The sequence below is a fragment of the Scomber japonicus genome, chromosome 6 (assembly GCF_027409825.1).
Source record: "Scomber japonicus isolate fScoJap1 chromosome 6, fScoJap1.pri, whole genome shotgun sequence".
Taxonomy (NCBI): Eukaryota; Metazoa; Chordata; class Actinopteri; order Scombriformes; family Scombridae; genus Scomber; species Scomber japonicus.
The window spans coordinates 20162399-20189858 of record NC_070583.1 but is presented as its reverse complement, the minus strand read 5'-3'; the positions used below and the strand labels follow the sequence as shown (position 1 = coordinate 20189858).

The window sequence follows — 27460 nt, the reverse complement described above, 5'->3', positions numbered from 1 at the left end:
TATTTACAAGAGCAGCTACCATGTTCTAAACAATACTCTTTGTAACACATACTATTTTTTATGTTCAGGGTGGTGCTTGGCTTCTCCTCTCATCTAGTCTGCCAAAAAAACAGAGCTTGTCACACACATAAAAAGAACAAAGAGCCCTATGCTCAGCTGTCATTTCATTTAGAAGGGAACATAACCAGAATAATCTTTTGTATTGAGAACGTATTTATGCAGTGCTGGTTTTCCTATTTTTTGATTATATCGGGACCATAATAAAGCTTGATTTTCTTTTTAAAGACTCAACATGTGAGTTCCTTTTGCAGCACTATTTACACACAGATAACAGATGATCCAAGAGTTCAAATCTGGATGATAAGCTGCCAATCTAAACATAGCTGACCTTGACTTAACACTATGGTTCTTTACTTTTTTACTGGTTCAAAACCCTCAGCTCATTTTTTTTTTAAGTTAATCAATATCAAACCATGGCATCCCTTTATACTGAGGTCCTTCAAACATACTGGCGAGCATGGTTAATGATTTAACAAGAGGTTCGTGTCGGTGCACACTCATCCAACATTGTTATAAACTCTGAGAAACAGCATGTCCTGTAAACCAAATAAAGATAAGAGTTTGACTCCACATAGCACCCAAAGTGTTTCTAAATGTATATCGGCTGATGTAATTGCATAACCACACAGATCAACCCACCGATGGCTCATGAATAAATTCACCAGTCCTTGCTCCCATGGCTTTGCGCTGCACATTGCTGTCTGACACCACAGCACAAGGAACAACCGACCAAATCCAGCTACAATCATGCAGTCTGCCGAATCCAAATTTAACAAAAAAAGCCTCCTCTTGGCTCTGAGGCGCTACAGCTCAACCATCAATGATATGGAGAAGACCGTTCTCTTGCCGACCTTGCTGAGAGACGTGCCGGCTGACGAGGTGTGGGACTGTGAAGCCGCAGAGGAGTCCTGCTGCGACCTGTACAGCAACTACCTAATGCTCAAAGCCATAAGGAACACAGTGGAGAGCGGCCTGGTTCCACTGGACGACCACAAAGCCAATAACAACGCACTCAACAAGACCCTGGGGCCTCTCTTGGACACAGATCCAGAAGTACTCTTCCGTTTTCACCTGAGTGGACTGTTTTCTGTGATGAACGACCTCACCAAGAAGTCTCAGAGCCTTACTGAGAAGTATATGGACATCGTTGGAGTGGCAAATTGAAAAAAATGTCAACTTCTGATGTTTGTTAAGGCGTAATATAATGGGCAAAGTCACCTTAACATCTAAATTGTTTACTTTCACTGCCCATGTGTGTCTAACTTAATAAATATGGAATAAAAGTGTATAACCTTAAACTAATAATATATTTCTCTTCATTTATCTCTAACAATCAACTGAAAGTGGCAATACTGTTCTTTGATTTTTTATATTTATAACAAACCAAAAAATATTCTTGATCATGAAGGAAACACAACCTTAAGAAGAGAATAATGCTAATTGTTTTGACTTATGAGGAAAATTTCAGTCAATATTTTTTTTAAATTGGAGTATTTTTATTATATACATAGTTATATTTCACAGAATATATGACAGAAAGAGCTCACAAAAAGACCATTAAAGACTGATGGTAGTCTGCGAAATATTTCCCTCTCCCCTCTCTCTTCCATGTCACCAGCTGCAGACACTTAGCGCACGGGATGGAAAGGCTCGATGATTTCTGCAAAGGTCTTTTTTTCTGATGGGATAAAAGAAAATGGAGAGAAGCACTTTGGTTACACACATTAATGAGGCACTATATTTATGTCATGAAGCAGAGCAAACACAAGAAGTAGAAATTATGACACAGCAAGGAGCTCATACTAAATATTAACTATGTTTCAAGATTTTGGACTGTGATCAGTATATGTGAAGTATATTAGTGAAGATAAAATATATGAAAAAATATTAAAGCACATATTCTATGTCTGTGTAGAATTGAATAACAAAAACATACACTAAATACAAATAAGCAGCAAAAGATATTAAAATACAATAGTGTCAATAAAACAAGCACTGGCCGCTCCTTTGGACACTATGTTTATGTATAAAATCCAAACATACAGTCCAACATATTTTCACCCTAAAGCCCATCAGTAATATTCGATATCAAGAAAGATTAGAAATGATGCAACATATACCGGGTGCTTTAATTATTATTCAAGAAGACAGCAGTATTATTGGATTTGTGTCTTTTCAAAATTCACTTACCCTTCGCTGCAAATTCGTCTGGGTGGAGTCTAATGTACTCATTCATGTCACGGTCAAGTCTGGCATAAGTGTAATTTTCATACTTTGTAATATGGTAGCCGATGAACCATCCGATTGTTGAAAGCAGGACTTGTCTGTGGACACCTAAAAAGAGGGAAAATAGGGCAGATAATATAGCTGTGCTTTAAGCACATAGTATGAAATTTCCTCACTGTATTCATTCCTCCTGTTCATACTGGCTTCCATAAGATTTCTTTCAAATGGGCTTGCAATACAAGTGATGGAGGCAAAAATGCATTTAAAAAGTTTTCTGAAGCTTATATGAGACATATTCAGAGTCATAGACTCATAGACAGAGTCATATCGAGTGGAAATCTGACATATTTATAGTCTTTATAGCATCAAAATCCCTCTTAAGCTGCAGTGGAAGTATAGTAACAAAAAGAGATATGTTGGTACTCAAAAGCCTCACATTGAAAGATATCTACTTGATTGAACTCATTTGCACAGTTGAAGCTTCATATTAGTTTCAGATCAACTTTAAATACATTTTTACACAGGATGATTGTGGATTTTGACCAACATCACTTACACTGCAGGGACATTATGGATGGATCTTCTAATGGTCAGTATGAAAAAGAAGAATGATTGTGACAAGAAAAAACTATGTAAATATTTAATCAGGCATCTGACTGTTGTTTTAGTACATATTTGAAAAAATTGGTGAACTCATCCTTTAGGCAATACGCTCATGTTTCAATACACCCAATTCTGTGTTAGACCCTTTTTAACCAACTTCATTTCAACTTATTATTACAAGTTTTACACATATTTTTGGAAATTATGGTCAATAGGCCTCGTATAAATTACACTATACCTATCTTTTTAGTTAACGCCTGTTATACTCCTAGGCCAAAATTGACCTGAGGACATCAGGAGTGTTAACTAGAATACAGAAATAAAAGAAACCTAATTTGACTTATATCATATAGAATATATAGTTAAGAGCCAAGGAAAGCCCTCAGACTAAAATGAGCCCTGTAAGACAGACCCTGGAAATGAGATTATTATCCATTTGTATAAAATAGAGCAGATACAAATTATACTAATGTCTGAATCAAAGTACTAATCAATTACTTTATAGTTAATTTGTAATATACCTAATATGAAGTGTTGGGGAGTAACTAGTTAAATGTAACAGTGTTATGTATTTTAATTAGTGAAATAAATGTAGCGGCAATCTATTAGTTACTGAGAAATTTAAATTACACAAATGTTGATGATTACAAGGGGGGTTACACCTGAAGTCGGAATTTGCTCAGGAAGGTTTTTTCCTCATGTTTTAATATTTATCATGTTACTGTATACATATATTGCTGTTTTTACTCCTTTGAAAACAATACTTTATATTTATATTTTGTACATAAATCATGACATGGGCTTAAATTGTGTCACAGTACCAATTCAGCCCATGCCAGACTTTTGACTTTTTTCATCATATATTTTTATTTTATATTCCAAAATCTACATGAACTAATGAATACATTTTCAAATGAGAGATAGATCTTGCTTTATAAGAAATGATCTCCCTTATAAATCCATTTGGACTTAGATTACGGTGCTTAATGGGTACACTTACCCTAACAGCTGAAAACATTTGTTAGAAAATTAGAAAAGTCATCAAATGTAATAAGTTACATTACATTGATTAAGTAATTGAAATAGTTATTCATTACATTTCAAACAGGTAACTAGTAATGTGTAACCTTTTTACCTTATTACATTTTCAAAGTAACATTGACAACCCTGCTGTAATGAAACCAGAGGATACTAGCTTTAGCTTTAGCTTTAACTAGGTAAACACACACAATTAGCAATTGAAACGAAGGTGTCACAACAAGTTCATATAAGCTCCACTGTGACCTTACATGCATCATATCATTTATATATATTTTTTCGATTTCGATTTTTTTTTTTTTTGGGAGTGGGGGTGAAATGTTGCATTATGCTTGAGTGTAAAGTCTAAAAAAGCCAGCTTAGCAGACACGCTAACCTGATTTCAGCGGTGGCCTGTGGTTGATGGCATTGTGAAGCATCGCCGTGCACCAGCCGACGCCGGCGAGCCAGAATGAATTCCGGTTGAGGATGGCCGGAGGAGGGAGAACCTTCCCCTCGTCTGGTACGAACCCCATGGCGACAAATTCACCTTTAATTCAGAGATTTGACTGACCTCAAATCTACAGGATGCTACTCATCGGCTATCACCTCTCGTAGGAAGTCAAGGGCATGGTGTGCAACCGAAAGAGACGTCCGGACACAACACCTCAGAGCAGTATTAGTTCCGGATATAAATTCCCTTTAGCTTTTAATTAGCTTTTCTCTCAGTCACCACTGCACCTCTTTTAATTGTTGTATTTTTACTTGATTTTATATATTGTTTTTATTTGATTTTGTACTTTTATTATATAATATCTGTGTTGTTATTTTAATTCTTGTATTCAGTTTTATATCACAATGTATTTATTTTCTGTACTGTTTTTAAACATTGATCTATGCTCATTTTATGTTCCTTTTATGTGAAGCACTTGGTATATGTACATTTTTGTCGTAAAGCACGTTGACCAAGTATGAAAGGTGCTATACAAATTACATAATAATAATAATAATAATAATGATTTTATTTTTATTATTATTATTATTATTATTATCATCATCATCATCATCATCATCATCATCATCATCATCATTATTATTACTATTATTGTTGTTGTTGTTGTACACATAATATGACATTTAAAAAAAACGATTACTACCACCAGCCAGTTTTGGGTACCAGCATTAACTAACTAGCTCTAGCTAAATTGATGGTAACTTAATATTACCAACAATTTTATGTATAATTACATATGCAGATTCAGTTAGTGGCCTATATAGACTTGCTATAATTCAGTGGTCACATAATATTGTAGCCATAAGAATACTATTGTCAGTATAAGTAAAGTTAATACAATAAGATGTATTTTATTAGAATTAGGACAGGGGGTTGCGACCATTACTTTCGCAAAATATTTCATACACAAATGTATTTTTTCTTCAACTATATTTATAGAAAAAGTTTATTCCTGACTTGTCTTAGCAAACAAAGTATGTTTTTTTCTTGATTATTATGTCCGCAAAAAAACACAAAAAAGCTGTAAGCATGGCCCTTTAATTTTGTTCTTAAAGAATACTTGCCTTGGAGATTATAAAAATGGTATCTGTGAAATACAGTGTAATAAAAGAGTCGATGTAGAGCTAGTTTGCATGTGAAGTGGTGACATCATTGAAGTGCAGTCCTCCTCCTCCTCCTCCATCAGACAGGCTGCTGAGGATACACAGCCAGAGGAATTATGCTCTGCCCTGTTCAGGCTTCGCCTATTTGATGAGGTGACCTATGCATACTAAGTAGTTCAAAGTCCGGGGATATCCCCGGTTTTTTTGGTAAGTGCAATCTATTTCCAGACTCGATCCTCAGGGCTGACATACATTTTTGTCTCCTGGATCTGCAGATATTGCCAAAATGGCCAGAGTCATACGGTAGCTGCTAGTTGCTACTGTTGCTAGCTGCGCCCTAATGGCTATCAACTCACACTGAATAGAAGAGCTGATCCAGAAGAAACGAAGCGTTGCTTCAGATTGAGTGTGAACGGCATGATGTAGTGTTTAGGGATGGTTAGACGAGATTAAAGGTCGAAGTAAGAAATGCGACACAGGGAAGGAGATTTGCATTTAGCATTTTAGTTTGAATTTAACCCTAAATGTGCTTTATAACGAGCCTCAGGGGCAGTGATACCACTATTTTACAAGCAACAGTTAGATTAGTTAAAAAGCATTTTGAACACAGATATAGTAATACCCATATAGATATGGGCCTGCTTCAGATGTTACGCTGCTGCAGAGGATACTGACATTTCGTGTTTCTTGCCGTGTTTACGTGCATCTCACATGCAGCTGTGGCTACTGACAACAGAATAAGCTACATCTTTGTGTTTCATTTAGCAGATTTGATTCACTACAGCAGTGTTTAATAATCCCCCTCAAAAGTGACAGCTCCCCTAAATCTGGAGCCAAGCAAAGAGTGTTCATGTCATATGATATAAAATGGGAATGTTAAGTCAAGTGAAATCAACACTGTATAGTGTTGGTCTCATACTGGGCTCACCCTTTGAGATCTTAAAAATGCAAATGTTATAAATATGTATAGTTTATGTCATTACCAGAGACATGAATAACAGTTGTATTAAGTTAGCAAAATAAAAATCAGCGTATTTATGCAAATGAGCTAAACCCAAAGTTATATTTAAAGACTGAACATTCAAACCAAAACATTTTTCACTTGTGGTTTGTTACATTTGTGTTTGTGAAAATGATTTAGATCAATATAAGCAGTGATCTCTCTTGACAGCACTGACCTGTGGGCCTGTTTTGTCTTCAAATCATGCTCCAGGCTTTCATGGCAGTGTGGTAGCTTTACCAATGTTTAATTTAAAATTTAAGATGCTTTAATATGGAACAACTTGTTTTTTCAGAGTTTTATCGCAATATTCAGAGCACATGATTGAAAAAGATAATCTTCCACTTTGTTGGGCTGAAGGAGATCATATTGTACATGCAGGCGTGGCACAAAACATACCATTTTGGTCATTTTGACAGGTGTCTTTTATTTAATGCACAATGTTCCTTCTATTCCATTGCAGCCTTATATGTCTTTGCTCCTTAGTGGAGATTTTCTTCTCTGGCTCTGTTTACTGAGAAGCAGTTGAAGTTGAAGGCCAAATCTTACAGCTTGCTTTTGTTAACTTCTCCACACCTGTTGGGAAGTAGTATTGGAACATGTTCCCATGAGAGGCAGAAGAAGAAGACAGACTATTAAATTATTCACTTTGCTAATAGACAATGTAACATAAAACAATATAACATAATCTTAAAGCAATAAATATAAGATAATAAGCTTCTAATTGACCAGTGTTTTCAGGTGAATTGTGTCATAACGTTAAGACAAATGTATAATTTCAGTTTGTATTATGTGCTTATTCATCATCCCTTTCTTTCTTTTCCCAGTTTAGTATGAGTATGGAAGATTATGATTACCTGTTCAAAATAGTTCTGATAGGAAATGCTGGAGTGGGGAAGACATGTCTCGTCCGGCGCTTTACTCAGGTGTGTTTAAGTCTGTGCTTACAAGTTTGAAATTGCTGCATTATTTTATTGCATATAATCCATTGTATTATAAGTTCCTCTATCTGCTTATTTTAGGGCCTTTTTCCACCTGGACAAGGGGCTACAATTGGAGTAGATTTCATGATTAAAACTGTGGAAATCAAAGGGGAGAAGGTCAAGGTACACCAAGATTCATCTTTTTTAAAATATATAAAGCATGTGTCTTTATGTCTTTGATGCTTACAATCTTCTTTCAAACATCTGTTATTTCAGCTTCAGATATGGGACACAGCTGGACAGGAGAGATTTCGCTCCATTACTCAGAGTTATTACCGTAGTGCCAATGCCCTCATTCTTACGTATGACATTACCTGTGAGGACTCCTTCAGGTGCCTTCCCGAGTGGCTGAGAGAGATTGAGCAGTATGCCAACAACCAAGTGGTGACTATATTAGTCGGTAAGAAAGTGTTACTTTGTACGTCAAGAACTGATGTGCTTCTTTTGTTATCAGACTCATGAATCAGTGAGAGAAAGCTCTATTTTCTTAAATGGCCTGGTTTTCCGAGCCCAACCTAACATTTCATTAGCTCTCAAGTCCCAGCAAGGATTTCCTGTTTTTCTCTGTATTAAATAATTGTAAATGGAATATCTATCTAGGGTTTTGGATCGTTGGAAAGACAAGACGTGAAGATTTTGTGTGATGGACATTTTTCACTCAAACAAATTTGTATACACACAAACAATTTGATTAATAAAGAAAACAATCAACAGTTTAATCAGTAATGAAAATAATCTTTAGTTGCAGCTAGGGCTGGGCGATATGGCTGAAAACTGTATCACGATAAAAGTGTTTCATATCAGTCGATATCGATAAGTATTGATTTTTTTATGACCTATTTAAAAAAAAAAGACCAAGGGAAAATATATTCAATTTAAACATTTTTATTGTAAACTGAACCTCCCTCTGATTTTAATCAACTCAGTTATCAATTAAGGCAGACAGGGAAAAGAAATGTCAACACAACCATGAAAAACACTAATAAACTACTATAAATGTACACATACCGTAAAAACCGGTTGTTCAAGTCGTCTCAAGCCCAGTTAGTGGTCGCACTTTTGGTTTGATTTGAGCCATTGTTTTAGTTTTCCTTTAAAAGAAGAGTATGTGGGGCATTCCCTTATGGTGGAGGGAAGACTACTCCAAATGTACCCTCCCACAACAGACAACATGTTCCTCCCATACGTAGTGCGCTTGTGGGGAATCTCACAGTCTCCTCTATCACAAGCCCTGGTGCTCATACCTCCCAGAATATATAGAACGTTATAGTTCACAAGTGTGGACTCTCACATTATTATCTTTACAGTTATAGTTATCATTCTTAGTGCGGATGGCCTTCTACAGACCTATAATTACATCCATATCCAACCTCTCTCTGCATTTCACTGGTGAATAGGACACACCCCACTTTTAAATGGAAAAATATTGCGTTAAAGTGCTTCTTATTCACCGATTTTTATGGTAAGTCTGAATAAAAAAACACAAGGCGACAAGAATGTCACAACCAAACCTGAAACTGTTAAATGATTCTCTGTTAGCGTGTCACTCCATACGTTGCTAGGTTACCAGGGAGCGAGAGAGTTTGTTCATGCAACCAACCTTTTCTTCCAATGAAGTTCAGTGAAATTATTGAACATTCTACCAAACGTATTTTTTATTGATATTGATTACGTGTCTATTGTGATATGTATCACTATCATTTTATTGCCCAGCCCTAGTTGCAGCCATATTTCTTTGTGAGATTTCGTCTGTGAAATTCTTGTCATATCTGAGAAAAGGCTGTTGCTTACATCCATCCCACACACTTGCACACACCTCCACTTCCATCTGTGTTATCCACACACACCCACCACTGTTCCTAGAGATAATCTGTGTTGTGATGCAAGAATCCGTGTTCTTACTTGTTAGATATGTCGATAGATAACATTTGTATGTCTTACAGGTAATAAAATAGATCTGGCAGAGAAGAGAGAGGTTCTCCGACAGAGGGCTGAAGACTTCGCTGACGCTCAGAGCATGCTCTATCTGGAGACCTCAGCCAAAGAGTCCGACAATGTTGAGAAACTTTTCCTCGATCTGGCCTGCGAACTCATTCGAGAGGCCAAGCAGAACAAGCTGGACAACAATGACACTGCCCCAATGCCCGGTGAGGGTAAAACCATCAGTTACTTGAGCTGCTGCAACCTCAATTAGAGAGAGCTCAGCAATTCTGCAGTGGTAACTCAGTAGCCATTGACTGTAGAGGGCAGATGGCCGAGCCCCAATGCCTCCGTCCCTCTAAGATGGCATAAAGCCACTTCTTAGTCCGTTCATTTCTAGTCCCATGCCTTTTTTAAGGTGTACAAGGGAGTTAGTCAACATTAGTTTGGCCTTCCATGAACAAGCATGTTGATGACAAGATGCTGCCATTATGGAGAACTTTGTCTTCAATGCAACAGGATGTAAAGTGTGTCTGCCTAATGCATCCAGGAATCTGAGTAGGGCTCCATTTTTCCCTTTTTCATGGTGAAATGGCATAATCTCCCTGTTTGGGTTTTAGGATCCATTTCCATTAAACATCAGTATTCACCAGCAGTATTATGTGAGCAAAAAGCTCAACCAGGTATTTTGTTACAGATTCAGTATAGCTGACCACATGTTTCATGATCATTGGATGTTATCACTTAATGGTAACAATATGTTTACATACAGTACATTTTTGAAATGACCAAGTCTGATGAAATTGCAAAAAGGTTTTTTTTTGCAAACTTACACTAAAATCCATTGCACAATCATTTTATTCCCCACTACAGTTTTTTCTGCTCTGAGAATTGCATACCGTGTTATTATTAACCTTCATAATGTCATTTCTGAGTAGTTGTTTGCACTTGTCATTACAAACTGTGAAATATTTGTTCCCAATAGAAGATTTTTACTTGCTGCTACAATATTTTTGTCAGATAATGTAAACTGAAACACCTATAAATACTACATTGAAACAGCATTCTGTAACGCCGTTATTTTTTCAGCTTACTTGCAGTGCTTGCAATTAGCAGTAGTAATACGATGCAGTTGAAAAGGCCTCTGAAACTGTCAGTCAAAAGTAGATATTAAACAATTTAATCAACTGACATTTTTATTCGACTATCAGCTCTTTGTTTTACCCATAGACGTGAATATTTCTGCCTTTTGTTGTTGCTGCCTAGCCATGAAACTGTATCGCTTCTTATTTGTTTGAAGGGGTATGTTCATGTAGTTTCGTATATGACTTGTTGTATTTCATATGCTTTTTGTGAACTTTATTGATTGTCCAGCATGTTTTGCCATAATTTGTAGTGGTCAAACTTTATCTTTCATATAGTTGCCATAAATGTAATGTACTGTATTGCACAATGCCATATACTGCACACTTATTTTTATTGTAACATTTTGTCTTTTGTTGTACAAACTTGTAGGACATCTTAGCACTTTGCTTTTATATTTTGTTTCTCCTTTGTAAAACTGGCAAGCCTTTTGATTTGGCTATTACCTTAGATTTAACAGCAGTTACTCATTGTGTAATCCATTGGATCTTCTTGTTAACACATTAGGAAAACACTATGGGGGTGTCGTGCTTCTTTCCCTTTATGTGTACAAATTAATCCCTACAACTACTCTGTATAACATTAAATAATTACACTAAATATCTTATGTTTGTCTTATTATTGCTTACACCTGAGTAAAAACCCACATTTTCATTGCCCTCCACTGGTCACAGCACGTCATTTAACATGCATTAATAGAGAACAAGTTGTCTTTCAGAGTTTAATTGCAATATTCAGAGAACTATTTTTCTTTTCATACCATTTTTGTCAGCCTTTTATTTAATGCACAATGATCCTTCTATTCAATTGCAGCCTTATCTGTCTTTCCTCCTTAGGGGAGAGTTTCTTCTCTGCCTCTGTTTACTGAGAAGCAGAAGTTGAAGGCCAAATCTTACAGCTTGCTTTTGTTAACTTCTCCACAACTGTTGGGAAGCTGCATTGGAACATGTTCCCATGAGAGGCAGAAGAAGAAGACAGACTATTAAATTATTCACTTTGCTAATAGAAAATGTAACATAAAACAATATATAACATAATCTTAAGGCAATACATTGGAGTAATTCAAGTAGGTCTGGTGGAGAGGGATGTCAGAGAGACCCTACTCTCTTTGACACTTGTGGAGTGGATACTTGTCACCTGAGTAAAAACATGAATTTTGATCGCCCTCTACTGGTCACAGCACAAAAGTGCATGTTCTCTGATGAAGTTTTGAAAGTGTCCATAATGGTGTAGTAGTGGGAAAGATTTAGTGGAACCTAGTGGTGAGGTTTCAGATTGCAACGAAATAAATACCCCTCTTCTCCATCTCCACTTTAAAGCATGCGGTTGCGAAATGTGATGGTTCAACACAGTAGGCTCCATGAAAGAGAGGGACATTCAAAATTTAACACAGCAGTATTCTTGTAATAAGTGATACAAATTAAAAAAATAAAATAAAAAACTATAGCGACGACCTTAAGAAAGATTAAATAAATCGTCCTAAACTTACAAAATTGTTGCAGACAGGGCTGTCAGTTACTATCCTTTAAATCTGAATCATATTGCAAGTTATCTCAACTGTGAATGGCGAGAACAGCTGTGTGTTTTATTGAATATTTGGACTTAAGAAAGTTATTCAGTGGGCCGGATCTGGCCCACGGGCCGTATGTTTGGCACTCCCGGTTTAAAATATTCTGTCATTGCTTTTTCTTTCTTTTTTTCTCTTTTATATCGATTTATATTGGTTTATTTGCACATTCGTAAAAAATAAAAATCAGAGAAAATAAAAATAACACATTACACATTACATTACACAGAGTGAGGTAGAAACCCACTATGGGCTTGTCTTAAAACCTCACCTATAAGAGATAAAAACAATATAACAATGAAAAGTAAAATATCAAAAATAAACATAAATATCATTTACCTAAATAATGTTAGTGTACAAACATTGTGAAATAAAGTAAAGCAAAACAGCAAAAATTATAAATTAAATACAAACAAAATAAATAAATACAAAATTCACAAAACATTACGAAAATCTAGATAACGTACTAGAATCTTTTGCCATCATTGTCAGTCAGTCAGTCAATCAATCAATAGATCAATCAATCAATAACTTTAGACAGTAGATTGAGTTCACAGAGAGACCTCTCTGAAAAGTGTAATGTAAGGGTTAGGGTTAAAGTGAGGGTAAACTTTATTCTCTCTAGGAGGAATTCAAAATTGACACAATATTCTTGTAATTCAATCTTCTTGTAAGTGAAATAAAAAAGTGAAATAAAATAAAATAGAATAAAATAACAATCTCTGCCTGAGATCAAAAAGAGACACAAAAGTTGTAGAAATCTGAGATGAAATCCGTTTTGAAATTTACAAGGAGTCCAAGTTGAGATGTAGCATCAAGAGAAACAAACGAGAGAAAAGGAGAAATAAGCCATAGTCTCCAATCAATCAATCATGTATCAATCAATCACTAATCAATCATTGGCACTTGGTACCTGTCTACGTAGACATAATCGATTATGTCTATGCTTGTCTATATTGAATTTTTTTGACCCACAATCCTCTGCACACCGGAATATACGTCACATGTAACAACCGGCAGAGCATCATGGATGTTTAATGGAGAGCACAGATAACAGATAAGACGTGTCTTGCATTGATTATTAAAAAGTTATTAGCAGTGCAACAACACAAGCCACAGTGACAGATGAAGCAGTGTCCCATATGCATGTAACGGCACGTGTGAGGGCAGCTGCAGTACGCTACTAAAAGTTAAACAAAGTAGAGATGACATACTGCCATTAGCGTGGAAGTATTGAACTCAATCTCCCATCAACCATTGCGACCATATTTACAGTAGGGACCATCTGCTCCCTGCTGACTGCGGGTCCGCTAACAACTTGAATTAAAGTTGTAAAAATATGTAAAGGACGTTGACCCTGATGCTTCCTGTTCAGCAGCTTCTTCTGTGAGGCTAAATTTAGCTCTCACTGTCTCACTCTGGATTTGCTGACATGCGAGTACTCACTTCCTTTTTTTGACGGGACAAGTCTGCTCAGGAGAGAGAGAAAGACAGAGAGAGAAGGATCACTACGAGCTCATTATCATGCAGCTGACTATCAGTTTGTTGTGAGAGGTGTTTGACAGCAGCAGACATGAAGGCTGGAGTGAAGACAGGAGTTTTGGGGAGAGCTGCAGCTACTTGCATCCTGACGCTGTGTCTCAGCTCTTTACATGTGATCGCCCTCAAATCACAGCTTTTCACCAGACACGGTGGGTTGAGTTCCTCCACTGGGACCCCCGTCAGCTATAAAACACTCTACTTTGACCAGAGGGTGAGTTTAAAATGACTTGTATTTGTTTTGTTTTTTTAAATCTCGTACTTCCTTATCAAAACAGTACTTCAAAATGTTTTTTAATGGCTTATTCCTCTTTCACTTCTCTTCTTCCACGTCACTTTTTTCAACACATGTTTGCATATGTGGGCTTAATTTTGTATAGTCTGCTGGAGTGATGCACATAAATAATAATTATCTCCATATTTGTCCTGAAACATAGGCTGAATGAAAGTGCAGTGTAAAATAAAATGCTGATCAGACACTTCACAAAGATGTTTTCTGAAAACATGATGGATGCTTGCATGTGATGATTCCCAGCTTGTTAAAGTTTCATCCCCTTTTTATTTACCTCCACATTACTTGCCATCATTGTTTTCTGTGCTGTAATATTTTGCACCACTTGCTCTTTCTAAATATTAAATGCACTTAGCTCTGTGGAAGTTGTCCATGTGTTGTGCCTGCAGACAATAGGTGTTTCCCTCTGGCTTCCTGTAGTGAAGGGAAAACTATCACAATTGGCTGCGTTCGTGCCAGCAGAACTGTAACTATCCCTCTTGGTTTTGTGCCAAAAAAGGTCTCCAGGGCCCAGTGAATCTGAAACACTTTACCTAAGAGGGGTATTTGAGAGATCTTCATTCAACCTTGTATATTTTCCATTTACTGTTTCTTCGTGGAGACTCAGGTTGCATGATGAGGGTACGCAACACAGCGGCATGTTCAGTGACTTGTGAACTAATGTTATTCCTGTAGTCAGGGATGTGGTGAAAGGTAGAGTCATGCTGGTTAGTCTCCTGCAAATCATAAGACAAACCACTCAGAAAATGACTAAAGGTCACATTTTACCCACTTCCTTGTTTACTACCACATCATACCCTCAATAGTTGTGTCAGTTAATCTGTACCAACTATAACACACTAAACAGTCAATTAGGTTTGGTAATTAGGGTCACAATGGTGCATCCAGCTGCTCCTCATATGTAAACTGCTACAAAAACCAAAAACCTCATCCTGAGATAACTACAACTACAGTTTTGAGTGTAATATTAAGGTGAATCGTTCAATATTGATGGCAGCAAGTGGAATGTCTTATGTGTGTGTGTGTGCGTGTGAATTATGGGTTTTAGTTAGTTTTAGTTAGTTTACTACTTAGTTAGTTTTAATACTAATTACTCATTTATTTTATTCTTTTAAAACACCTTCTTTCTTTTTGACTCATGGTACCATAAGGATTGCTTTCAATTTCGTTGTACAATGATAATAAATTCTATTCTATTCTATTTAACTATAAGATACTTTTCTCTGTTTTGTATTTTCATTGATGTGGCTCATATGTGCTTACTTTTATTTTATTACATATTTTAAACCCAAATAGCACATGTAGTCAATAATCTATCTTTCATTCTAAAACTCTGCTGAACATTTCAAGGTACATTTCCCCACTAACTCAGATGTTGGACAGTTTTTCAATAGGTGTTTCCCAAAACCCATGATTGTAGACAATGGGAATAGACTATCCAGTGTGTAAGAAAGTAAAGATAAAGTAGTCATTTAAGTAATTTCTTTAAAAAAAAAGGAAAACATTTGCTGCTTCCACATTTGGAAATTTGAGGATTTGCTGCTTCAAGATCTTTGGATGTTTGAGTACATCACATTAGGCTTAAGGATGGTTGTGATGGCCGTTTTCAAAGTTTTCTGATGTTTTAAACATCCAACAGTCAATTAATAGAGAATCAGTGATGAAAGCCATTAGTTGTAGCCATAATAATGATATTTATACACTGTGAATAGTGTATAAAGTGCACTTAACAGTATTTGGATTTGGGCACAATGGTCCACACCTGGTCCACCCACGGCATCCTGCCTCATCAGCAAAGATAGTACAGAGATAAAGCTCATTTCCTCTCTTCTCACACCCATTGTCTTGTCTGTTGTGTGTGTTTTTTGCCAGTCAACAAGGCATTGTATACTTCTCCTTGACAAGTACAAGAAAGAAAATCTCTGTTATGTACTTTTCTGGACCAGTAGCAAGTCTGCTGTTTTCACAAACAAATCATCCATCATGCAGACTTTTTCTACTCTCTCTGTGGGACAGGCTGCTGGGAAGAGAGCACCAAGTGATCTAGCAGTTGTCCAGAGGAAATCCTCTTGACTGCATTTTGCCTTCAGACAATGAATGGAAGTGTCCTTTAGCATCCTCTGAATTAATTGCTGCAGTTTACTGTAGCTCGTACTTTGGCTGTTTCCCTCAGGGCTCAGCTTGCTGGACTGTAACACAACAGATGCAACCTCCTTTTCTATGGAATAGTATAAGTGCTGGTCCACTAGATGTACTGTATGTGGTTTGCATTTTAATTGATACAAACTGCTCAAGTACTGCCTGCAGTAACCACCTGGTGGCACTGCTTATCAGGGTGTGGAGTTGTTATGAGACCAGTCTGCATACTGAGTGGGTGCAAGTGATACAGTTCACAGCAGGGATCCTTATAGTGAAGCAGTTTATATATAGAACTGCTTAGTTTTGGCATATAGATCACAGTTTCTCACAGGAATATTTTTGTTTGCACTGCAAGAAAGTTTGCTTTTCAGTAACAGAAGAGTTTCACTCCTAAAATAAAATATTCTGTGTATAATTTGAAAACTGATAAATAAAAAGTTACTGATCACACAAAATCTGAGCAAATTATGCAGCTTTTTAAAGAGCTCAAACTCTTTTTTTCACAAAACTTTTACATTACACTTTGGATGACCAAACCCACTGAAACGTATTTTGCTGCCAAACCGCCGACACTTCCCTTTAAACTGTCTCATGGTCTCCTCACACTTAAAAGCAGTGCCAAGTGCTAAGGAGTCGAGGGTTGAATGAACACATTGAAGCCCCAGAATCTTTTTGCTGTCATTGGCTCATAAAATTGCTGCTCGCTTTGTTTCCACTGAGGAGAGACAAAAAAAAAAAGAAAAAACATTTTGTATTAAGTGTTGGGGCTGTTTCAAGGGTTGGACAACTCCACTGTGGCGCTCAGTTGCCTCATGGGGTTGTCTTCTCTGTGAAGTTGTTGGTTTCTTTTCTGCCTTTGTTTAACGAAGAATACAGGAAATATAGTTGAAAGGGGAAGATACCCCAGAATCCCCGAGGTTTGATGAAAAGAACATCTCAGAGCTCATCTAAAGTGGAACTAATGTGGCATCCCTTAAACTGGCTCCAAATTTTCCAATACAAATTGGGGCTAATTACCTTAAAATCCAACCTCAGAACTGTCATCTCGCAACACCATAGTTGGCACCGGGCCCGATATCCGCTGTTCACACCCACCTTAGAGCAGTTTAATGTGGACTGAGCTGCAGCTCTGAATGCTATGTTCTGATTTTAACATCAATACATTTTGGGCCACATAAGGTTTTCTGCCAAAGAGTTTGACCAATGCCCAAGAGATTGTCATTTTTTTACTAAGCTTTAGATACTATTTTTACATTTCTCCCACTGGCTCTGACTTGCTTGACTGCTTTATATCACAGTGAGATTGCAGTAAAGATTGAAAGGGAGATTTTCATAGTTGCAACTTCATGTTAAGTTACCTCATCAGAATGCTAATCACTAGTTTCAGTAGTGAGTCATATTCTCCTCGCTCAGTTAATTTTTTCTTCCTTTTCAGCACACTACTTCGAAATATTACCTTCCTGAATACATTTAAGATCATACATTCATTTTATTTCCTACAGATTGATCATTTTGGATTCCTAGAGGATGGCACCTTCAAACAGCGATACCTCGTGGCTGACAAATACTGGCATCACCCGGGTGGTCCCATTTTGTTCTACACTGGCAATGAAGGAGACATCGCCTGGTTCTGCAACAACACTGTAAATACTTAGCTGTTATCTTGTATTTACACTGCGTGTAATCTCCAGTCTAGTTCAACACATGTCTTTTGTTTTCTCTTCAGGGCTTCATGTGGGACATTGTGGAGGAGATGGGCGCCATGCTAGTTTTTGCAGAACATCGTTACTATGGGGAGTCACTGCCATTTGGACAAGACTCTTACAGTGTAGGTGAAAGTGTAATTTCACAATTGTGATACTCTAATTAAAATCTGATTAAATACATTTGGTTTTATGATTATCTCACAAAATAATTAACAATTAACTATTCATTCCAAAAATGTACTTGAAATAACTGATTCAGCAGATACAGGCCAGTTCATCCTCAAACGCTAGTGCATGATTGCTAATGGTGTTAGCTACTCTCAGTGCCAGCAATTCATTTTACATTTGTGTATTATTTTTTTCAACATGAATGATGGCACTTTGCTTCCAGGATGCCAAACACCTAAACTACCTGACCGCTGAGCAGGCCCTGGCAGATTTTGCAGTGTTGATTCAGAACATGAAGAGCACTGTATCTGGAGCTCAACACAGCCCAGTCATCGCTATCGGAGGTTCTTATGGAGGGATGCTCGCGGCTTGGTTCAGGATGAAATATCCCAATATTGTTGTCGGGTAAGATAAATGTGCAGTTGTGGGAACCTGCAGGTTGGATTTCCTCGAAGATGCATTTTCCATGTTTGCGTGTTTACTACTCCAAAGCGTAGCAAAACGTGACAAAGAAAAGAAGTATTCAGCGTTAATACCAAGAATTCACATACAAGCACATTGCAGCCTTATATGTAAACACCAACAGATATTGAAAGGACAAAAAGGGAAAAATCTCATATTATGGATTATGCTTCCCTTGGATGGAGTGTAAGCTCAGGATTTTGGTCTATAGTTTTACTTTCATAATCTCCTGTGGGCGAATAAATGTCTGTATCAAACACTAGAGCTTTGTTTCATCAAAACAGATGAATGGACGTGCAGTGTTTGCGTTTTGATCAGAGGGTGGAAGGCTCATGTCCATTGCAGTTCTACTTTGAGCCTTTTCTCAGAAGCACCTGAGAATGATCAAACATGTTATGTGTTTGAGTCAGAAAGCCTTCAATTATATACTTTGTAATCAGTATGCTGCCTTGCTAGCTAACATGTTACACAAATGTCATTTAGATGGATGGATGATGGATGTACTGCTTGTGTAACGCTGTGTAACACTGTGCTGTGTAACGCTGTGCTGTGTAACGCTGTGCTGTGTAACACTGTGTAACGCTGTGCTGTGTAACGCTGTGTAACGCTGTGTAACGCTGAGTAACGCTGTGTAATGCTGTGTAACGCTGTGTAATGCGGTACTAAATGGTTTTCATCCTGTATTTCAGAGCTCTGGCAGCCTCTGCACCAATATGGCAGTTCCCTGGTATGGTGCCATGTGGGGAATTCTACAAAATAGTAACACAGGACTTTGCCAAAAGTGGCTATAATTGTGATGCAAACATCAGAAGGTCATGGAAGGCTATTAACAATGTTTCTTCCAATGGTAAGTCATGCAGCCAGTATGGATTGATTAGTCTTATCTGTCATGTTGTAGGAAATTCGCCATGTTTCATCTCTTTTACAAGGAAAACTCTTGCATATGAGTAATTTATACATGTTTGCACATACAGCATGATCAGCATTTGTAAATTGGAGCAACTGTCTACTTAAGCCCAAAATCAGGCGGCTATTATCAAACTTGTAGTACCATCGAGCATAACGTCTGGAGCCTCTCCACAGAGGACAGATTGGACAGAATATGTGGATTCATAAAATGTATAATCTGCATAACTCAGACAGGTTCACTCTGAAGCGCTCCTGTCAGACCTGAATAAGAAAGTGTGACCAAATACGATCCCCTGGTACCTTTTTTTTTATCTTTTACATAAGGTGTCACTTTTTATTCTCGTAACTCCATCAGGAATTAGCATAGACCAATAAAAACTAAATATTTCACATGCTGTAATGCAGTGGTACAATATTGAGCAGTGCCATCACATTGCAGTACAAGTAAGCAAGTACTGAGATAATGGTGCTTGTCATTATCAGTGGAAATACAGAGATAACATCCTTAATATTAGTATTTTGTTAGCCAAACACAGAGATCCAGAGAAGCCTTAAATGCGTAGGTGGATGGTGGTTGTCACTTAAGTTGCATCTGTCCACACTTGACAGCTGGAAAAAAAAACATGAGATCATGATGATTAAAATTGGAAAAGCAGAAAACTGGAAAGTAAAACTTTTAAAAACTTTCATTAAAAATAGTTATTTAATTCAACTGTGACAGCTAAAGCTATTGTGAGGTTTTGTATAAAAAAATAACCATTTAACCAACCATCACCCTAGAGAGAAATATTATATACTGACAGTTAATCCTTTTTTTTTGCTCTCTTTTGAAGTATCTGGTCTTCAGTGGCTCTCAGAAGAATTCAGTTTATGCACTCCGCTTAAAAACATAATTGACGTTGCCGGCTTCAAGAACTGGCTCCAAGAGACTTGGGTGAATCTGGCAATGGTGGACTATCCATACGAGGCTAACTTTCTCCAGCCACTGCCTCGCTGGCCAATCCAGGTAAAAGCCGTCTCTACTAAAATAACTGTTCAAATAGTTGCAGTAGTAGTTTTTAATGATTCAAAACTGTTTGAAAATGAAGTTTGACAGTAGTCGCCTTTGTAGTATGGAGGGAAAAAAGGACTGAACTGGAAAAAATTGAGGTCTAGTTAAAATTCCAGTTGACTTATTGTCAAAGGTTTTTACTTAATTGCAACTTTGACTTTTTTTTTTCCTTTGGTCTTTGGTTAAGCGCCTGAATTTGCCTGACAGCCTGTCCTTAATTGAAATGAATCTGAGATTCAGCAGATTGTTTGTTGTGGTCTTCCAAGCTTTTGTTTACAACAGCTGTCAATTAACTTCATTAATATTCATAAGGATCTAGTTTCTTAAGTATTCTTTAGATGAACAGCTACAAGTAAGCCACCATTCTTTTCTTCTCTCGTACCAATAGTCCTTTCATTTGCACACTCCGTCAGATCTCTGAGGTGTTCCTCTTGGGACGCTCACATGGTGACACAGAAGGAGGACATTTGCCCAGTGCAGCTCATGAGACCATTAAACAAAGGTTCACCATTCTCATTTCAATGGGATTGTTACAAATACTTCACTAGACACTTGATGTGAAAAGGTAATGGGCTGGAGCTTGCCAAGATTGCAAATAAGTCCAATCATTTAATATAGTTAATAAAAAATCCAACATTTTTCAAAACCATCCTTTTCATTGTCAACGTTGCAAAACTCCCTTTGTTTTCATGTTAAAAAGCTTGTGACAGCACAGCGGCTGTTTTTCCAGGGATTGATTGACTTGGGCGCAGTGTATTCTACCAGTCACCTTGGCATGTCACGTGCATAAACCATGCATTGCTGTTGACCCTCGACTCTTTTTGGTTCTTCAACCCCCCTCTGACTGCTTCACACAGCAGTCGTCTCATAAGCAAACATTCATACATAATATATACTACTGTGATAAATTTTTTTTCGTATTTGTTTATCATTTAGCCACTGAATAGATCCAGGTCTACCTTGTAGGGTAAAATAAACACTAAATGGTCATTTTGAGTTTTTTGGCTCCTTGGCTTTAATGTATGCAACCCCTATGGGTGGTTTAAGCGGTTTAGGCAGTGGGTGCAAAGAGGAGCTTTTTTAATGACAAAGCTAATGTGATTATCTGAGTGAGTGTGAGAACGGGGTATTGAGGGCTTAGAGGAGGGAAATCTGTTGGCAGAGATGAATGTATAAGCCTAATCCTATCTGAAAAGTAAGGAGAAGATGCTTTGGAGCAATTGCAGTGTTTTTTTGGGGTGTTTTTTTTTCACGGTATAAATCTTTGGTTGGACATGTCTGTGGCCCTCCTCGTCCATCGACCACCAACTCCTCCCCAGCCTGCAGACAAAAGCCTTAGTAACAGACTCCACACTAGTGCAGCTCCCCTCTAAAACAAGAAAGCTCAGTTTCTCTGCCTCTCACAAAGACTGCCGAACAACGGACGCGGCCAACTCTGCTGCTGCAACCATAACAACACGCAGCGAAATCAAACAAAAGCTGAAGCTCAAATATTTATCATCCACACTTTTTAGTAGTGAGAAATCAAGCGTGATTAATCAGAGCAGTAGTAATGAGAGGAAAACCTTTAAAAATTTTAAATCATCTAGATAAGTGATTTAAGTCAATGGATTGTTTTTTTTCCTCTCGTGCCAAGATTAGAGCAATAAATTCAAGTTCATTCCAGGGAATTTCATATGCAAATCAGGCGCCACCACTTTTTATGTGGAAAACACTTCACGAGCCACAAGAAAGCAAGTCTTGTAAACAACTTGGATGTAAAGGAATAAGATATACACATTTTTTTCCTCCTATGTTCCTCAAAAAGAAAATGCATGTGCTGTAAATATCTTCAACAACTTGCCTAAACTTTAATGCAATCACATACTTTTACTTTTATTATTTTAAGTTTTGCTCTGTTTTTTGGTGTTTTCAAGGTGGTGTGCAAGAATCTGGCTTTCGATTCCACCGTGTCTGACTATCAACTGCTGCATGGCGTCTCCCAAGCAGCGAAGGTCTATTACAACTACACCGGAAGCTCCTCCTGTCTCAACATATCTCAAACAGCAACTGGCAACCTCGGTTTCCTCGGCTGGTTTTACCAGGTGTGGTGACAGGTCGCGCTGTGCTCTGTGTTGTCATGCTGAATAAATTGCTGCACAGATGTGTCACGGGGCAGCTTTACCTGTCAGAATAAATGCATGTTCAATCCCTCATCCCTCATCCCCAGGCCTGCACAGAGATGGTGATGCCGATGTGCACAGATGGCGTCCACGACATGTTTGAACCCGGGGAGTGGAACTTCCAGGCCTTCTCTGATGAGTGTAACGCCATGTTTGGTGTCCGGCCTCGACCTGACTGGGCAGGCACAGTCTTCGGGGGGAAGGACATCGCCTCTCACAGCAACATTATCTTCAGGTAAACATCAAATGTAAAATGCCAGACTGGGGCTGAAAGTAAATTTTTTGGGGGTCTGTTGAATGCAGTAAAAGAGTCTTCAATGGATGGATAAAAGAAAGATAAAGGACTGACTCTGATATATATCTTAATTACTAACACTAAGGTGGGTTATGTTTGTGTGTGACACTGACATGCTCAATATAAGCTGTGAGTGAATGCTGATGTATTTACACCAGAACCAACAGTTACATTATTTTCTTACTTTACATACTTGATATGAACACTCTAATATGTGGTACACAAATGTCTGATCGTATATTCTCAGTTCACATTGTCTCTACTGTTGTATTTCAGTAACGGAGGACTTGATCCGTGGTCGGCCGGTGGAGTAACTCACAACATATCCAATTCACTGATTTCCATCATGATCCCTGACGGAGCTCATCACTTGGACCTCCGCTACAGCAATGACAATGACCCTCCTTCAGTTCGTGCAGCCCGGGTGTTAGAGCTGAAGTATTTCAAGGAGTGGATCAAGCAGGCAAAAAAGACACTGCAACACCCCCATCATCTTTAAAAGCTGCAAAATGTTACCTCACTGGGATATTCATGATATCCAGGATTGCCTATAGCTTTATATTTGTCCCTTTTTAAATCAATCTAGGAGATCTTTTTTTTTTAATCATTAAATTATGACATCTGAAATAAAAAAATCACTCAAGATTTTAATAACAAAATTATAAATCACTTTGGACAGTTTTTTAATCATTTAGTCGTGTTCACTGCCGGCGTATCAGACAACGATCCTCTCTGACCTCATTTGACACACTCCATTTTTTTATGCCACACTATAAATTTCCAAATGCTTGGAAGACAGAAAGGTACTGGTATTATCTGCAAAAGTAAGATCTGTTTGTCAAGTTAAATGTATTGGAAACAATGCAGTGTAGTGTAAATATCTTTGCTTACTCATGTAATCAGCATCAAAAGACCTTTTTTGTCCCATGTCAAGTTTGCCAAAATCTATTGATGCTTGTCTGCCTCAAATCTCTTGTTATATTGCTTCACTCAGTATTCAGTGCTTTGTATCTGCATCTGTATTCATATTTTGGCCATTTAGTTTAATAATTCAAATTTACACACCTTCATTTTTTTTTATTGATAAGCCAATGCTATCACTCAGGCGTTTTTGTTCTTTCAACACAAGTGCATATTGTAATATGCTTAGTAACACAGAAATCTCAGGAGAAAAGTTTGACACCAAATATAATTTTGTTTTTTAAAAAGAAGCTTTCCACTGCACGGAGTGTGATGTTAAACTTGATTTCTTCACAAAAGAACAGTGCCTTTCCCGTTTTTTCTATTCTTGTATTGCATTTCTTCAATATGCTGTCATTCCCAAAAAAACAAGTCTTCCACAGAAACTGATTAAAAATAAATGAATGACATGGTCTCTTTCTAATTGTCTTTTAATTACATACGCTATGGTTATAATTCTGTCCTGCCAAGCTGACTCTTTGTGACACACTGAGGCTTTTAAGTTACTTCCACCTAGTAGGAACAATTGCATGTGCTTGAGATTTAATAAAAATCAAATCGGAGGAGGCCAATAAAGTGAGTGGTGGGAGGTTATTGCAGCTACTCCTGCTGACCTCACCCCTGTGGACCAACCTGTGGGATTCCCTCTGGCACACATTCATTCACTGGCCACCATTAAAGCTCTAAATTGCGGCACCAAGGCAGCCCATAGACTCTGGTTTGTTCCCCCCTGCTAGTAATATTATTAATACAACTCCTGGGGTGCCAGGGAGGTTGAGAGGGGTTGATGGAAGGTTAAGAGTGAGGCAGTGAGTGGATGCAGGAATCAACAGAGACTAAACCTTTTGAAGTTAGCGGTTTCTTTCTTCTTTCAAATGTCAAGATAAAAGGTGCAAATGTCATGAAAATATTAGAGAGTGAATAAGACTAAAACAATTAAACTGGCCATGAAAACATGTCTTCTTGCTTTGTAATTTTCTTTGAGCTAGTCTGGTCAGTTCTCTTTCCCCCCCCACCTCCTCTTTTTAAGCAATAGTTCCTGACATGACATGACTTTGTGAAGCAAAGGGGGACATGTTGGTATGTGGGTTGATTTTCTACCAGGAGACACAAAGCCTGACTTCTCAACATTTTGTCACAGGCTTGACTGAATCTCAGACACCCCCGTAGAAAGAAACATAGCTAAACATGGGGGAGGATGGGGTCTCCACCGCTAAATGTCCTCCTTAAACTTTTCTCAGGACTTTGAGAGGTCATTAATTTTGCCAGCCTTTTCTAAGTCTCTGACACCGGCCATCAATCAAAGGTGTTATTAGTATTCGCTCGACCCCAAACTCTGAGTATGTCCCCGCACAGACAGGGACCACACACTAGTAGGAAGAGATTAAGCCTGTGTGTGTCACATCACGTTGCATTCAGCACCCTGCTCCCTCGGGGTTGGGTGCTGCTGAATAAGGGCGTGGTGGTAATGTTTAACAATATATCAACAATATGGATCTGTGTACTTAACAACTTGCTGGTTTTTGGGAAAATGCACAGCAGATTACAAAACGATTTCCTCTAATTTAAAATTCCCCCAAAGTCCCAACATAATGAGTTTTTGAAAATGCAATCCATAGTTGGACCTCTAATTAATGCTAAAATAAACACTGGGCCATTACAGCAATTTAATTTAACACTTAATCTCACATTTAATGTCTTAAGAGTGGAAACAACTTAAAACTTCCTTAGCTTTGGTCTTATTTTATATATTTTTTCCTAGCCGGTCTGCCACAGCCCATCCCCTTTCACCCTCTCAGCCTTTATGCAACAATGGAAACTTGTTTCCGGGATCTGTGCGTCAGGCTCTGTGATGTGAATGACCCACCAGCACAAAAGCCAAAGCCCCTTGACTGGAAAAAAGGGGGATATGGCTGCCATGACTGTGATGATGTCACTTTGCCAAAATTGTGCCTCACGAAAAGAGAACAGGGCAAAATCACTTTGAGCAGGCGTTAAGTGCTCAGTGTTCCTTCCTCACTGAATCATGCTGGGATATGGTTGCAACTCCATTTTCCTCCTACACTTATCGCTGCAATGAACTTTAAGTTTGTGAATTCACAGTTTGCTTGAATGTAATGACAGGTACAGCTGAATGCTCAAAAGTATAGTTTTAACACTTGCATGGTTGTTTTTTAGTTTTTAGTTTTTTTAGGAAAAGACAAAAATTGTTTAATTGCCAGCTGTATAGGAGAAATATAATCGTTGTTTTGTAACCATTTGTTGCTCATAGATTTGAGTTTTCTGGACTCCTTTTCAGTCACAGACTTGTGTTGGGCCAGAGATAATTAGATCAGTGCTATCAGTTTCACTGTCTCCTTTCTCTCTAGGAATTAGCATAAGAAAGAATTTTTAACGGCCTCACTCCCTTGCTGCTTTAGACTTTTTTTTTATCCCTCCGGCTCCAACCCTTAAATGAGCCACTGCTTGAACTTAATATGCACTTTTGTAAGAGGAGAGATCCTCTTTCAATTATTTAGCTGCAATGTATCTGATCTTCAAATAAGAATAATAAATGAAGGCTTAATGGGATCTTGGTGTGGGGAAGATATATACTGCTGCATTCTCTGGTAAACACATAGTAAATATATGAGTGTAATTTACATTTTTTTTTATTGTATAGTTAAACAGTAACAGTCCAATCACTTAAAAATCACTTGAAATTCCGCTGAAAATTGGGATAAGTGCTGGCAACATAACAATCTGGCTCTTGGACACATCCGCCATTGTATTCACTTTTGGCTGAGAAACATCCTGTAAAAACATTACAACAGAAGTTTCATACGCAGGATTTCTTAAGGTCAACATTTCTTCTGGCACACTGAGCTTGAACTGCACTATATTCCCCTTTAATTTAACAGCTCCGGCAGCTTTTCTAGTTAAATCGACTGTTCATTATTGAGACCCATTTTACGAAGGGGCTGTGAGGTGCAATTTAATGAATCTCTGGCACAAAGCTCCCTTTCACTGCCGGGCGAAGAATAGAGGCTATTTAGACCCTGTAGGGCTTTATGTCAAAGGCAGCCCATAATAGTTGTCAGGCCAGGGCAGAAATTCCCACTGGCCTGGGAATGCACTAGAAATCAACTTTTGCCATGAGCAGATTAAGACACAAGCAAGCAGTCGGGAAGATCCCCCCAAATAGTGGCATCTGTTTGGGCACAAAGATTTTCCCACCGAGAAAAAAGCCTTTCTCATCATTAGTGTAAAGCCTTGATTTGATAGTTTGGTTTGTACAAGTTACAGTAGTAGGCATGACAATTGAGTAGTGGTTTAAATTCTTTGAAAATAATCCAGAAATCACATGAATAATTATCCTGATTAGTTGTGGGAGATGTTTTGAGGGATATTTAAGATTTTGTGGTTCATGGTTTGTTTAACAGTCATGTAAAAGAAATCAGGATATTAAGATTTAAGTCTAATAGAGAAGTGTTTGTATAATTACTCTGCCTGGCGGAAATACTCTATACATCAGGATCAGGATTTTAAAGGCTTTTCTGCTCAGTGTTACAGTAATATTCTCCGGTTTCATGAAAGCATTTTTGGTTCAAAGCACACATAAACAGTTAAACTAGAGGGGGAGAGTTCTGACGGAGGTTATT

At 37.8% G+C, this 27460-nt stretch overlaps 4 protein-coding genes across 4 annotated transcripts; 3 read left to right on the top strand and 1 right to left on the bottom strand.

Moving 5' to 3' along the window:
* The first annotated feature begins 733 nt into the window (after positions 1-733).
* On the top strand, positions 734-1365 carry thrsp (thyroid hormone responsive). The gene has a single exon (XM_053320781.1). The coding sequence runs from the start codon at positions 808-810 to the stop codon at positions 1222-1224; it is 417 nt and encodes a 138-aa protein (XP_053176756.1). The 5' UTR covers positions 734-807; the 3' UTR covers positions 1225-1365.
* Positions 1366-1534: 169 nt separating this feature from the next.
* ndufc2 (NADH:ubiquinone oxidoreductase subunit C2) lies at positions 1535-4544 on the bottom strand. The gene is made up of 3 exons (XM_053320782.1): positions 4304-4544; positions 2251-2394; positions 1535-1738 (listed from the first exon to the last, which is right to left on the bottom strand). The coding sequence occupies exons 1-3, from the start codon at positions 4440-4442 to the stop codon at positions 1689-1691; spliced, it is 333 nt and encodes a 110-aa protein (XP_053176757.1). The 5' UTR covers positions 4443-4544; the 3' UTR covers positions 1535-1688.
* Positions 4545-5615: 1071 nt separating this feature from the next.
* Positions 5616-11163, top strand: rab30 (RAB30, member RAS oncogene family). The gene is made up of 5 exons (XM_053320949.1): positions 5616-5730; positions 7351-7449; positions 7546-7629; positions 7723-7906; positions 9450-11163. Exons 2-5 carry the CDS (start codon positions 7357-7359, stop codon positions 9698-9700), a joined length of 612 nt encoding a protein of 203 aa, XP_053176924.1. The 5' UTR covers positions 5616-5730; positions 7351-7356; the 3' UTR covers positions 9701-11163.
* A 2266-nt stretch (positions 11164-13429) lies between these two features.
* prcp (prolylcarboxypeptidase (angiotensinase C)) lies at positions 13430-23767 on the top strand. The gene is made up of 9 exons (XM_053320843.1): positions 13430-13889; positions 17609-17749; positions 17833-17934; positions 18204-18385; positions 19132-19289; positions 20185-20357; positions 22319-22486; positions 22612-22799; positions 23136-23767. Exons 1-9 carry the CDS (start codon positions 13710-13712, stop codon positions 23356-23358), a joined length of 1515 nt encoding a protein of 504 aa, XP_053176818.1. The 5' UTR covers positions 13430-13709; the 3' UTR covers positions 23359-23767.
* The last annotated feature ends 3693 nt before the right edge of the window (positions 23768-27460 follow it).

What these genes read in the sequence shown, in the direction of transcription:
- thrsp (XM_053320781.1), top strand. Translation starts at nt 808, where the DNA reads ATGCAGTCTGCCGAATCCAAATTTAACAAAAAAAGCCTCCTCTTGGCT.
- ndufc2 (XM_053320782.1), bottom strand. Translation starts at nt 4,442, where the DNA reads ATGGGGTTCGTACCAGACGAGGGGAAGGTTCTCCCTCCTCCGGCCATC. An exon ending in CAGGCCACCGCTGAAATCAG is followed by an intron (nt 2,395 to 4,303) that starts GTTAGCGTGTCT and finishes CCCTCTTTTTAG; the next exon opens with GTGTCCACAGACAAGTCCTG. An exon ending in AGACGAATTTGCAGCGAAGG is followed by an intron (nt 1,739 to 2,250) that starts GTAAGTGAATTT and finishes TTATCCCATCAG; the next exon opens with AAAAAAAGACCTTTGCAGAA.
- rab30 (XM_053320949.1), top strand. Translation starts at nt 7,357, where the DNA reads ATGAGTATGGAAGATTATGATTACCTGTTCAAAATAGTTCTGATAGGA. An exon ending in TCGTCCGGCGCTTTACTCAG is followed by an intron (nt 7,450 to 7,545) that starts GTGTGTTTAAGT and finishes TGCTTATTTTAG; the next exon opens with GGCCTTTTTCCACCTGGACA. An exon ending in TCAAAGGGGAGAAGGTCAAG is followed by an intron (nt 7,630 to 7,722) that starts GTACACCAAGAT and finishes CTGTTATTTCAG; the next exon opens with CTTCAGATATGGGACACAGC.
- prcp (XM_053320843.1), top strand. Translation starts at nt 13,710, where the DNA reads ATGAAGGCTGGAGTGAAGACAGGAGTTTTGGGGAGAGCTGCAGCTACT. An exon ending in TTGGACAAGACTCTTACAGT is followed by an intron (nt 17,935 to 18,203) that starts GTAGGTGAAAGT and finishes CTTTGCTTCCAG; the next exon opens with GATGCCAAACACCTAAACTA. An exon ending in TAACAATGTTTCTTCCAATG is followed by an intron (nt 19,290 to 20,184) that starts GTAAGTCATGCA and finishes TCTCTTTTGAAG; the next exon opens with TATCTGGTCTTCAGTGGCTC.